The 12,535-nt window shown below is 36.2% G+C and overlaps 1 protein-coding gene across 1 annotated transcript in view; it reads left to right on the top strand.

Moving 5' to 3' along the window:
- The first annotated feature begins 6,747 nt into the window (after window positions 1-6,747).
- LOC107602463 (1-phosphatidylinositol 4,5-bisphosphate phosphodiesterase eta-2-like) overlaps window positions 6,748-12,535 on the top strand; it is a 63,179-nt gene continuing 57,391 nt past the window's right edge. The window contains exon 1 of the mRNA XM_016294965.1: window positions 6,748-6,935. Within this exon, the coding sequence (XP_016150451.1) occupies window positions 6,893-6,935 (43 nt within the window). The 5' untranslated portion in view covers window positions 6,748-6,892. The remainder of the gene's footprint in view (window positions 6,936-12,535) is intronic.

The following is a 12,535-nucleotide window of genomic DNA, read 5'->3' as shown; positions in this document are numbered from 1 at the left end:
ACTGTAGGAATGCTGTTATTTAGATGGTGAGCTGCATTGGATTTCCGCCAGACATATCGTTTGGTGTTGAGACCAAATAATTAAATTTTAGTCTCATCTGCCTCAGAATCTTCAGGGTGCGTTTTGGCAAAGCTTAGTCGTGACTGCATGTAGCATGTGGCTTTTTTCTTGCAACCCTCCCAGACAAGCCACATTTGTGGAGAATTTGTGATATTGTTATCGCATGCACACAATGACCACTCTTTGTCATAAATTCCTGCAGCTGCTTCAGAGTTGCTGTAGCTCTCGGTCGCCTCTCTGAGCAGTTTCCTCTGGCTCTTTCATCCAGAGCAGCGTCCTGATCCAGGGAGGGACTGTGTCATACCCAATACCTTCCTAATAACTTCTTAATAATAGACTTCACTGTGCTTCTAGGCAGTGATAAAACCTTTGAATGTTTTTGTATCCATCTCCTGACTTGTGCCTGTCCACAACTTCATCCCGGAGATCTTTTGACAGTGCTTTGCCACCCATAGTTGATTGTTTGCTTCAGTTGCACTACTAAGGACTAAAACGCTCCAGGAAAGCTCTTTTCATGCTGAGCTAATCAAAATGACCACAGCTGATCACAGTTAAAAGTCAAATGACTTTGTGTGCCATTGAGAAGATGATTAGTTACACCTGAGTTTACAAGTCATTTTTAGGAGGGAGTGATTCATTTTCCAGCTCAGTGATTCCGTTTTTTTTTTTGACATGTTGGTGTTATATATTTCACTTGGATTTTATAAGTTGCACAGAGTAAATACAGCTGGATAAAACAAAAACTGTGTCCGTCTTCATTTCAGGCTGCAAAGCAACAAAATGTGATTATTTTAAAGGGGGGTGATTCTTTTTCTTTACCCACAGTATTTATCCTGAACAGTCAGCGTAATTTGTGTTTGTTTGTAGTTTATCAGCTGTATCAGCTTCTGTGGAACTCCTATACATATTACAACACAGCCAGCCAGAGGCACTTTAACTGCTCATTACACGATAATGCACCTTTGAAAAACAATGCAGAACTTTTTTGCATTGGAGGAAAATACAGGTCAGGCTGTCAGCAAATGTGTCTCATTTTGGTGGTTCTGGAAAAGAAGTGGGTTGATCCCCTTCCTACAGAAACTGAATCTAAGCTTAAGATAAAATCGACCTCGTGAAAGACACCTTTGTTCTCTTCTCTTCTCATCTGTTCTTTTCCCTTTTCTTCATTCCTTATCTTCCTGCACTAGAGGCTGTGAACCTATAGGATCCAACAGCGATGAATTTAACACACACTCAGGTCCATCACAGATTGATTCAAACTGCATGGAGGAGGTAATCCCCAATTCAGATTCAAAGGATTTAGAAATGGCCTCCGAAATGAGATGAGGATTATGGGAATTTAACAACATCTGAACAGTCTTTTGATAAGTACTATTTTAGGGTACTAGATTTATTTATTTATTTTTAACTAAGGTGTTCTGGGTGGTTGCTTACAAGTCAAAAGCCCACCACCAAGTCTCTATTATTTACGTATTTACCAAACAGGGCCAATTAGTGTGAGAGCACAATCCCATAAACGCACCAATGAGAGTGGAAAGTTCTACGGATGATTTACCGACAGTGGGAAAATTAAAGAACACATATGCAATAATTTCATTTCCATAATGACTAACGCAATCTACCAAGAGCAGTGCAAATGAGCATAGGGTCGCAAACAAGCTGAGCTGATGATAATGCATGTGATCTACTAACAACACAGGTGTAAAATGGGTTAAAACATGTTTTTTTTTTTTGGGGGGGGGGGGACATTACCTAATGGCACAAACACCAATAAATTGTCTACAGTAAACCTTAGTAAATCACATTGCATGATTTATTGAAATAGTTCTGCCATTAAACTCTAGATGGCACAGGCCGATAGGTTCTAACTAAATCTGACATAATCAGATCATAATTCACATGGTGCAGCTGATTGGTTTCTTTTCACATGAGCAGCCATGGAGCTTATACTCAACATTCAAATACTTGGCTAGTGCTTGCTGTAGCAGTTGCAGCGCACTTCGGAAACCCTCCACCTTCCCCAGCTCCACCTGTATAGATCTGCTACGGAATTATTTCATATATGTTATATGTGCAGCAGCAGTATTTCTTACATGCTCAGAGTAGCATGTCTTTGGATGTATTGGCAGTTGCAAGTCTCGGTACTTGCTCCACCTCAGCAGCAGCAATGTAGCAGATCTATTCCACCAAGACCAAACACATTAACATTGTCATGTACATTACCATGCTAAACTCTCCAAGAGTTGTCATGATAGAGTAGTTTTTTAATACCAAAAAAGGGTTTACGCTGATTGTTAGTAAATCTTGCCATAAGTCTATGGGATCTTTTTTTATTCCAATCACTTGGAAAAGTAATATCACACCTCTTCTCACCACACAACTTCAGGTATCATTCACGTATTCAATACATGACCATGCCCACAGTTTTATTATGTTGGTACAGGCATTCATTGCTGCGTTTGTATCGCTTTGCTTCAGGTACGCTTCAGGTAGGCGGTCAAATGTCCGGCGGGTTTCGCTAAAAGCTAAATGCTCTATCGTGTTGAAAAATAACATACCGCCTACACCAAACCCAACCCTAAATCTGCTTGATAGTGTTAACAAATGCAAAAATTATATAAAAACACATTCGCTGATGCAACAGTGCTTACGTGGGTTTGAGCTGTTTTGTCAAACTTGCATCAGAGCCACTGAGGACGCAGTGGATTAGTTTTGTTTTTGATGGTAACGCGCCACCGAATACACAAAAAATGGAAGAGAGGGGTGAGGTGAGCAGCAGCTCATTATCATTTAAAGAAACATGCACCGAAACAGGTCGTTATGTACAGAGCTGTTTTTGACAAGGTAAAAAGGTGTTGTTTTACATGACCATTGAGGAATTTTAACCAAAGTATGTTGAAGACATTTCATGAAGACCCCAAAGAATCATACCAACTTGTGAAAAATGGGCATCCGATGTCCCCTTTTCACACTTTGTGTGAAAAGGAATGAAAGTTGTCATTTTACTGCCTCTAGTGTTAATTTCAACTGTAAACTGCAGCGATTCATACGTATAGGTTCGTTTTTTGTTTTTGTTTTGCAGAAATGTGGGTAGAGGCACATATTTCCAATGAGCCTGGGTAGTTCAGGTGCCTTTTCAGATTTTGTGTAATTAAAAGTGAAATGTAATACATTAATTTTATCTGGTGCATTTAGTCGAAACTGTTTGTCATCAGTTGAGTTAACTAAGAGCAATACAAAGAGCTGTTTTTCAAAGCACAGATGGTCCAGTTCAGTACAGCGTGCCTGTTTCCTTCTTTTGGTCTCTTCTGACCTACTTTCTTTGAGCAAAGGGTGATTCCCATAGGCAGACTGCTGGAGCTGTCAGAACCACGGACAGCTCCTGAACGCAGCCGCACGCTCTTACTGCACTTCTCCTGGGCTTTGCTTTCCATCTTTAGCGTAAACACATCCAAGCATTCCAGGTGCATTTAAAAGTAGCAGCAGTCAAAAGTACATTCGTTCTGTTCTTGTGCTTAATAGTAACTTGGGGATTTCTAAGTCAATGTCTTATTCCTGACACCATCCAGTGCCATGCTTTGAGTCCTTTTTGTTTCCTGCCCTGTTCTAGTTAACCAGCCAAACATGTAACATATGGGACCAGTCTTCGGTTCATGGTGATAACATCTCCGATGGAGGCAAAATGATTGCCATTGACACAATCTAAGTACTGTTCGTTAGGATGTCTTTTTCACTATACGGTTGTCATGAAAAGGTGTCAGTGCTATTTCTTTGCTGTCATGCCAGATTTCTATGGCATGTAGATAATTACATGTTTTATAAAAGCACAACTGTGTTCAACATTTGGAAAGAACAAAAGCTATGTCTGTCAACACTGTAATTAAAGTCAGTATATATAGTGCGTTCTAGAGCTATGTGCCTTAAACTGCACTTTGTAATGCATTAAATATGTAATATATTAAAATATATTATTCATATATTCAATGCATATGTAATGCATTAAAAATAAATAATTATATTCATAATTATAGTGCTTTATACTGCTTACCTAATCATGGTTACACCTTTAAATTAATTCAATGCATGACATATCCCATAACGAATTTATATTTGTTTCAATTTTTAATTTGGTGTTGATTATATGTTTTATAATTATGAATTGGTAATTGTTATCATATGAATTGTAATAAATTACCATTTTTACTAGGACTCACAGCTTAATAATGTGTATTATAAAATTATAAATAGTGCATACAGTGTATTATTCTGTAATGCATTAAATATACATGCTTCAAGTGTTAAAAAAGTGTTAATTTAATCTTAAAGTCGCCAGGAAATCAAATTTTACAATTCTTCTTTTTATATGTAATATTGTAGTGTTTATTATAAATGATTTATCTGTGCACTTCATTCTTTTTAAAAAATGCATGTGCCCTCGTAATCTTTAATCAAATACGTTAACCTTCCCTCCCCACTCGAAACGACTTCTCTTCCTGACATGTGCTATGGAGTGAGGCTATGTCTAGATCTACCTGCATTTTGTTAGCGACTTCCAACTTCCAACGATCCAATCAATTCCCGAAGGACAAAATCTGCATTTTTTTCTCATTTCAGAAGCCATTTCACTCGGATATACGTCACAATAGGAAAAAAAGGAAAATCTCAACTTCCATTTCATGCCGACTTTAACTTTTAAGCAGCAGAAAATATGGTTCCAGTAACGGTTGAGTTTAAAAACAAAATACAGATCTAATTTTCAATCTACTTTTGTTTCTGACATTTAAAAAAAAGCTTATGCCATCCAATGCAATAAAAAAAGATTCATGTTCTAAACCACTTTAATAATGACATACAATTGCATTGAAAATCAGTTTGGCTCCATCTTCTGTAAGGGAGAGACAAACAACTGGCAGCTTTTATTGTGTTGTTCAATCAAATATGATGGATTATGCAAAACTGTACAAGTGATTTGTTGCTTGGTGCCTTCTGTATCACGCATCATTGCATCATAAGTGCACTGATGTTTCAAATTCTGAAAGTGAGTTTTTTCTCCATTGTCTGAAAAGCTTTTATATGATGCTTCCAGCCCATGTTTAGCAGACAAAAAGCATTATCAACTCCTAAAGTACTTAAGTGACAAAGGGTCTCATTGTCATGACATTCAGGGAAAACTTCTTTGACATGCTTTAAGGAACTCGTTCTTTACACACTTTCATGTAGTTTAACCAAGATTGTATGCAGTTGTTTCATTTACTTTAAGCAAAAATGATAATTCTGTCATGAGCTACTTGTCATTTCAAACCTGTATAACTTTTTGCTTCCATGAACACAACAGAAGATTTTTTTGAAGTTCTTTTTTCCTGTTTGATGACAGTTCACCATGTCTGTCAGTAAAAGTATCAAAATAGCACTAAATTCCAAGCCTTTTGAATCCATATGAAATTTTAATTGTTATTCACTGATAATCTCTTCCTGTCTTCATAATCGTCTAACTGATGGTTATAAAACACATGCTCAGTGTTATTTTAGTATCACCGATATACAATTAATTTATTTAGAAATATTTAGAAATATTTTTATGTATTTTCACTTTCACTTATATTTTAACTTTCATTGCTTTCATTTTAAATTTTAATTTGTGTGTTTTTGTCATTTTTAAAAATATATATGTCTATATAGCTTTTTATAATTATTTATTTCAGGTTTAGTTTTAGTTGTTTTAGTACAAGTTGAACTAAATTAACAAGAGAAATGTTGCCTTGGCAGCTAGCTGAATTATTATTTTTTTTTTTTCATATTTCATTTGATTTTATTTCAGTTAATGATTATTTTATTTCAAGTATGACAAATGTTTTTAATGGTTTTAATTTTAGTTTCATTTTTAGTTAAAATAATAACCCTGTTTTGAAGAAAGAACTGAAAAAAGAACAGTATACACTCTTAAAAATAAAGGTGCTTCATGATGCCATAGAATAACCTTTTTGTCTGAATGGTTCCATACAGAACCTTTAACATCTGAAGTCCTGTTTTGTGGCGAAAGAAGGTTCTTCAGATTATAAAAAGGTAAGAAAGAGATGGTTCTTTAAAAAACCTATGACTGAATGGTTCTTTGTGGAACCAAAAATGGTTCTTCTATGGCATCGCTTGAAGAACCTTTTAAAGCACCTTTATTTTTAAGAGTGTACATATTTAGAACAACATAAGGATGATGGAATTGTCCTAAAATTCCCTTTCTGTTCCTTCAATTTTCTCTTCTTCCCTCCCTCTTCACATTCTTCCGTGTCCCTGGATTCCGAAGCTTACTTTCCTTCGCAGACGCACCCATTCACTCTCCCTGAGCAGAGTACTGCTGAATAAAACATGAGATGAAGACAGAGACACACCATCACCTCATGCTACTCCATCTCTCTTTGTCTTTCTTTCTTGCCCTTTAAGTTTACTGGCCCTTCCTTGGTCCTGTATCTTAAATTACTCAGTTGTTTCCCAGCATCTTTTTTAAGGTGATAAGGCAGCACTGAAGCGGCCGCACACGTGGCTCTGCTCTCCGAGTGGGCTCTTCTCATACTCTCAGATGCGAGTGGAGGGAAAGAGCGCTGGATGAGAGGGAGGAGGAGGCAGAGAGAGATAAAGGAAGGGAGGGAGAAGCAAAGAAAAGAATCAAAGCAGAGAGACAGGAGCAGGTGCTTTGGTTCCCCATCTTTAGGGTGAGACACAAGAATCTGAGTATGCAGCCGTTCTCATCTGGAAGAGCAGCTCATGGGATTGTTCTCCTGTAGAGCGGCACACATCTCACCACCTATTGATAGCACATGGAGGCTTCTCAGTTTGAAGTATGGAGGATTCTAGCAATATTAGGAGTCTTAGTCCGGAGAAAGGTAAGCTTTCACACTCTGTTATGTCTTCTGAGAACAAAAAGAGTGATTTCAATTAAATAAGGCAAATGAGAAATAAATTTAAAAAAGCATGGTGGATTTTTTTTAAGTAGGAGTTCTTGTGTACACCTCTCGCTTTCTCATGGGAGGATTTTTGTCTTCAGTGTAATTTCTCTTTTTATCTCATGATGTCCCTGTGCTTCACACCATAAAGCCTCTGTAAATATGCTCTAACGTTTTGTGTATGATTTCATTTGTACTATTTAATTGCCAAAAAAAAAAAAAGTTCTCTGTGTGCACTGTAAAAAAGTGAACATGTGCAGCCTTAAAGAGCTTTTTATTCCTGATGTGACCCTTTAAATGCTTTTATTATTGAAATTTGATTCGGGCATATTAAATACTTCTGACTTTAAATAAACCAATTAGATTTTACCACATAAAGCACATTTCTAGGTTAAGTGATGAAACATTATTTACAGCACCAGTGTTTGAGATTGTCATTTTCTCCCAACTCCCAAAGTTACTTACTGAATGAAAGTGCTTTTATGTTGTGTAGAGATCTGAAGACTGTACTGATTAAAGCATGAGAGGAGGTATGAGATGTGTTGCTTTTGTGCAAAAAAATGCTGCAATATCAGTTTAATTACATCACCATAGGAATATGAAAAACAAAAGCATCCGCGAAGCAAGTGAAAATCAGTTTGGTAGAAATAACAGAACTGATTTATTCAGGGCTTTTTTTTTTAGAGATTTTAACAAAGCATGCAGTTTCCTGGATTAGCTGAATTTGCAGTAACTGTATGTCACAGACATCTGTGTGCAACAATGGTCATCTAATAACATCTCAGAAGGCACTGCGAGGTCTTGATTGATTGGACACATAATTAGAGTATAACTTAATAGCAGTTGCAAGGGTTGCCGTAAACAACAGCAATTATAAGCATAAGCGTCATTATTAACAGTACTAATCAAAAGCATAATTACAAATATAATCAGAAGAATAATCAAAATGTAAATGATAAACATATTTATAATCATAAATGTAACTGGAATTGTTACTGTAATAGTATTAGAAATCATAAGTGTAATCGTTAACATCAAAGTAAAATCATAACCTCAAAAATAATTGGGAATAAGAATTAAAAACATAATCATACACATTTAAAGTAATCATAAGCATAATTGTAATTGGGATTGTTAACATAATAGCAATTGCAATCAAAATTGTGAAAATAAAAATAATCTTAGTCTAGTGCAACCATAACTTTAATTCTAATTGTAATAACGAGGCCTCTTTTGTTTGAAATTACCTTAAGAACAAAGTAGTTCAAGACCAATGTGAGAAACCCTCAGAAAGATATTGACAAACTGAATCAAATCACTCTGGTTTGCATAGTTGAGTGGTGATACTGTTCGATTTTTCTCGTTCTTACTACACTGTTGCAACTGCCTACCTCTGATGCTCTAATGGTGCACACAATGAACACTATCTTAAAGAATACAGCAAGCAGCATCGCCTTTCACAAAACCTATCCAAAATAAAAGTGCTCTGACATCCTGAAGTTCTGAGCACCCTTCATCTTGTCAACGCATTCCCACTGCTTCGCATCCTACAGTCACGCTTTCTCAAGATCCCTAAGCGTGTACCTGCGGCCCTTGCCAGCTTCCTGTCAGCTGCATCTGCACACTGTGTTCATGGCGTGACTCCAGTCTGAAAAACAGAAGCTGATTATGGACTCAGGGTTTATGCTTCCATCACTGACGGCTTTTTAAACACGGTTGTGTTTTCCTTTTGAGGGTTTAAAAACATAAAACTTTAACACATAAAACTTGTTATTTTGCAGTAGAGAGTGTTTACAGTACATCTGGCTGTGGCAGCGCATGCACTATTCTGTTTCTTGCATTTATGTTTTCATTTGAAATCTGTAGACATCTTTTATTTTTTCTTCTTTTTTTTCATAATTGATCACATGGGATTATAGGACTGTCCACACTAGAGCTTTTGTTGTGCACCCGAGTCGGTTTTATGTCAGAGCTTGGTTTGTTTGGTTGGTGTGAAAGCTGCTTTTGTAACTTGGGTGGGAACCATTGAATCATTTCCGAGTCTGCTTGAACAGATGATCTGGAGTGCATTCACAGGGACATCTTTTTACAGTTTGCTATTGGTGAAAAAGTAATGTAGCCTAGCAAGCAGAAGTGAACTTCTACTGATGGCATACAGTTTGCATGTATTAATATAATGCATTTGTCTTTGTTGCTTCCCTTACCAAAAAGTAGTATACTTCAAGTTTATTTTAGTAAGTATACTTAAGTAAAGTTCAAGTATATTTTTAAGTATACTTTATGTAGTAAGTATACAAATATCAGTGTACTAGTAGTATACTTGTAAGTGTACTATTTCAATACTCCTTGGGACTAAATTGGCCCACTTTCTAGTATATAAAAGTATACTTTTAAGTATACTTTAAGTATAACAGTAGTAAACTTTGACTACACAATTAGTTTACATCAAAATGTTTAGTTTGTACTGCAAATATACTAAAAGTGAACTTATAGGTATGCTGATAGTTTACTAATTAAATACTTTTTTAGTACACTTTGAAGTATAGTCTCAATAAACTACTAGTTTAGTAGTTTTATATTGCAAGTATACTCGTAAGTTTCTTTAAGTGAACTTTACATCATACTTTAAGTATACAACTATGTCCCTATTTAGGTATTCATTTGTATATATTTTGTTACATTAATATCTGAACATACAAAACATCAAAAGAGCAGGGTATCTGCTTGTGAACAATTTTATTCTAGCTTCATGCATTCTTTTTTTAAACACTTGAATGTGGATACGTTTCATAAATAAAAAATAAAGAAATAAACAACATTTTGAACAAAAAGCTGAAAAAGGCTATGAATTGGACTCAGAATGATAATCAAAACGTAAATAAAGTCGATCAACACCCCAAAGCTTGACAGTTATTATTACCTCTTCATTGGTCGACATTTTATTCCATAACGTTACACAGTTTTGATACTGTTTTATGTCTGATGATCGTGTTAGAATACATGTGGAAGCATCTGTTGTTTCGGTTTCTTCTTCACTTGTGTTTTTTTGGAAATTCTGTACAGAAGATGTGCACTACAGTATAACAATGAAAACACAGATTCTAGGAACACAAGTATAGCTCAAATATATTTAGACTTTTTCTAAGTATAAGTCAAGTATACTTAAATGTCATTTTAAGTATATTTCTGAGAAGTACATAAAGCCCATTTCTGAGAAGTACATAAAAAGTAGACTAAAAATATACTTTCCTATTTTTAGTTTAAAAGAATTATACTAATAGCACACTTGAATAAACTTATTTTTCGTAAGGGTTGTCTAAGCAGAAACTGCCTTTAGAGAGCAGTTTGAGTCCTGAATCTCTTGTAATGCATTCACAGAACACTGAAGCACAAGTTTGAGTGTGTTAAGGTTTGATAGTAATAACAAAGGGACAAAAACATCATATACACATTGAGACATGTCTAGAGTGATAAACAGCTGCCTCAAGTATGCACAGTTGTACTCAAGTTGGTGACAGAAACTGTGGGGGTTAGAGGATGGAACTGAACTTGAGTTTAAACCAAGCAATTGAACATGTGAAAACATCCACATCTCAATAAAACCTTCACCATTTGTCTATACCAGGGGTAGGCAAGTTCGGTCCTGGAGAGTCCTGGAGAGTTCAGCTCCAACCCTAATCAAACACACCTGAACAAGCTAATCAATGGCTTCAGGATTACTAAGGCTATAGGCAGGTGAGTTTTGTTTTCAGGGTTGGAGCTGAACTCTGCAGGACTGCGGCTCTCTAGGACCGAACTTGCTTACCCCTGGTCTATACTGATAGCACATCAATACTAAAGATAACCCCTAAAGATACAAAATTTGTAAGACTCCAAAGTCTAAAAACTAAGCTTACCTAATACTAGGCTTATTATTCATTACACATACTGTGAGAGGATACTGATGTGTAATTGTTGCTGGATTGTCCCACTTGTTGAGAGCATCATCACCTTGAGAAAGAGTGAAGAGTAAAGTTACTAGTTATACTATGGAGATAGCTTTGCTCCATAATCGGAGGAGGCAGCACTGTGTTACTTACAATCATTTGGGCACTGAATTTAATTCTGAGATTCAACAACAAACTGTGATGCTTAACTTTCTTCTCTGAAAATGTCTCAGGGGGACTAGTCTCAGCTTTAGATTCGCCCACGGACCATCTACGGACTGCCTGATACATATTGCACTCAAAAATGGCAAATACTTTCTCTAGGTGGCAAGATTGATTGGGTGGCTTTATGCAATTTTTAGGGTCAAGTTGGCATGTTTTTATCAGTTTGCCAGGAAACAAAGTTGTATTTCAAGTTTTCAGGCTGCTACAGATCGCTTCAGAATAAGAATTTGTCTGTGGATTTGCCAATATTTGCAAGGTCTATGGTGTTGAATCTCTGAAATGTGTCCAATAGTTTTGTTTGCGACATTTCCTGTAATAGCAAGTAAACAAGATATCCTTGGACACACTTTTTTGTACCTTCCCCTAAATGTTCCTGTCAAAGTGGAAAGATCTTGGCAAGAATTAGCTGTGTAGACAAGGTTTTTACCTCAGAGCCTGCCTAAGCAATTTAATTTGGCAGTTTTTGAAGACAGTCAAATATCAGTTTGTTTCAATCTGGAGATACTGATTGAGCCCACACCTAATATTGTGTATTCCTTGGTGAAAATGAAAGTTCTTAATACAAATGGGATCTGAGCAAATATGTAAAAGGTTAAAGTCAAATCCAAAGTCAAAACCATTGTGACACCAAGGTTTAAATTGGATCCTGAGCAGCTACCGCACATGCAGGTTAGACAACAACTCTCACTATTTGTTTGTTTGCCTATCCTGAGATGTAGCTTTTGAAGACCTCACACAAGTATTTCATTAGAATGTCTCTGAGCGAAATTCCTCAGTGGAGTGGATGTCAGGCACTGGCATCTGAATACCACTTCAGGCATTCTGTCGACTGAACATAACCAGCTGAAAAAATGTTAGAGGTGAGATGCATCACTTAACCAAAAGATTGCTCAACTTTTGAGAACTCTGACACTTTATTTGATGGTCCTTTGAGCCTTTTCCTTGATTTCTGCACGCTGAAATGCCTCTTCTGGTGTGCTTTGAAGAGATCAAGCTTATTCAGAGTATCCTGCCTAACATGACGTCTCTCTCTGGTAGGGAAGAGGAAGAAAGGGCTGTTTTGTACCTGAGCAATGGTGTCATAAAATTTGACAGTGGAGAACAGGTTTTACCTTTAAATTCTAGTCAATGAAAAAGTTCATTTTCTTCAATTGTGTTTGAAGCTCCTTTGTTGTTAATTTTGTTATGATAATCATTACAATGCAGAGTTCCTATTATTTTATTTGAAAGGGTCTGTGATTCCTCTGCTCAAATGTCTATTCATATTTTAGTGTAGATGTATTCTTTTTTTTAATATAGGATTATTGAGGGTACTACTAGATGTCTGTCTTTGAAACTAAGGTACATGAAGCCCCTCCTTATATGTTGAAAAGACAGTATGAAATTTTG

This window comes from Sinocyclocheilus grahami, unplaced genomic scaffold, assembly GCF_001515645.1.
Source record: "Sinocyclocheilus grahami isolate Dianchi unplaced genomic scaffold, SAMN03320097.WGS_v1.1 scaffold327.1, whole genome shotgun sequence".
Lineage (NCBI taxonomy): Eukaryota > Metazoa > Chordata > Actinopteri > Cypriniformes > Cyprinidae > Sinocyclocheilus > Sinocyclocheilus grahami.
The sequence above is the reverse complement of the archived record's forward strand: the minus strand, read 5'-3'. Positions and strand labels throughout refer to the sequence as shown.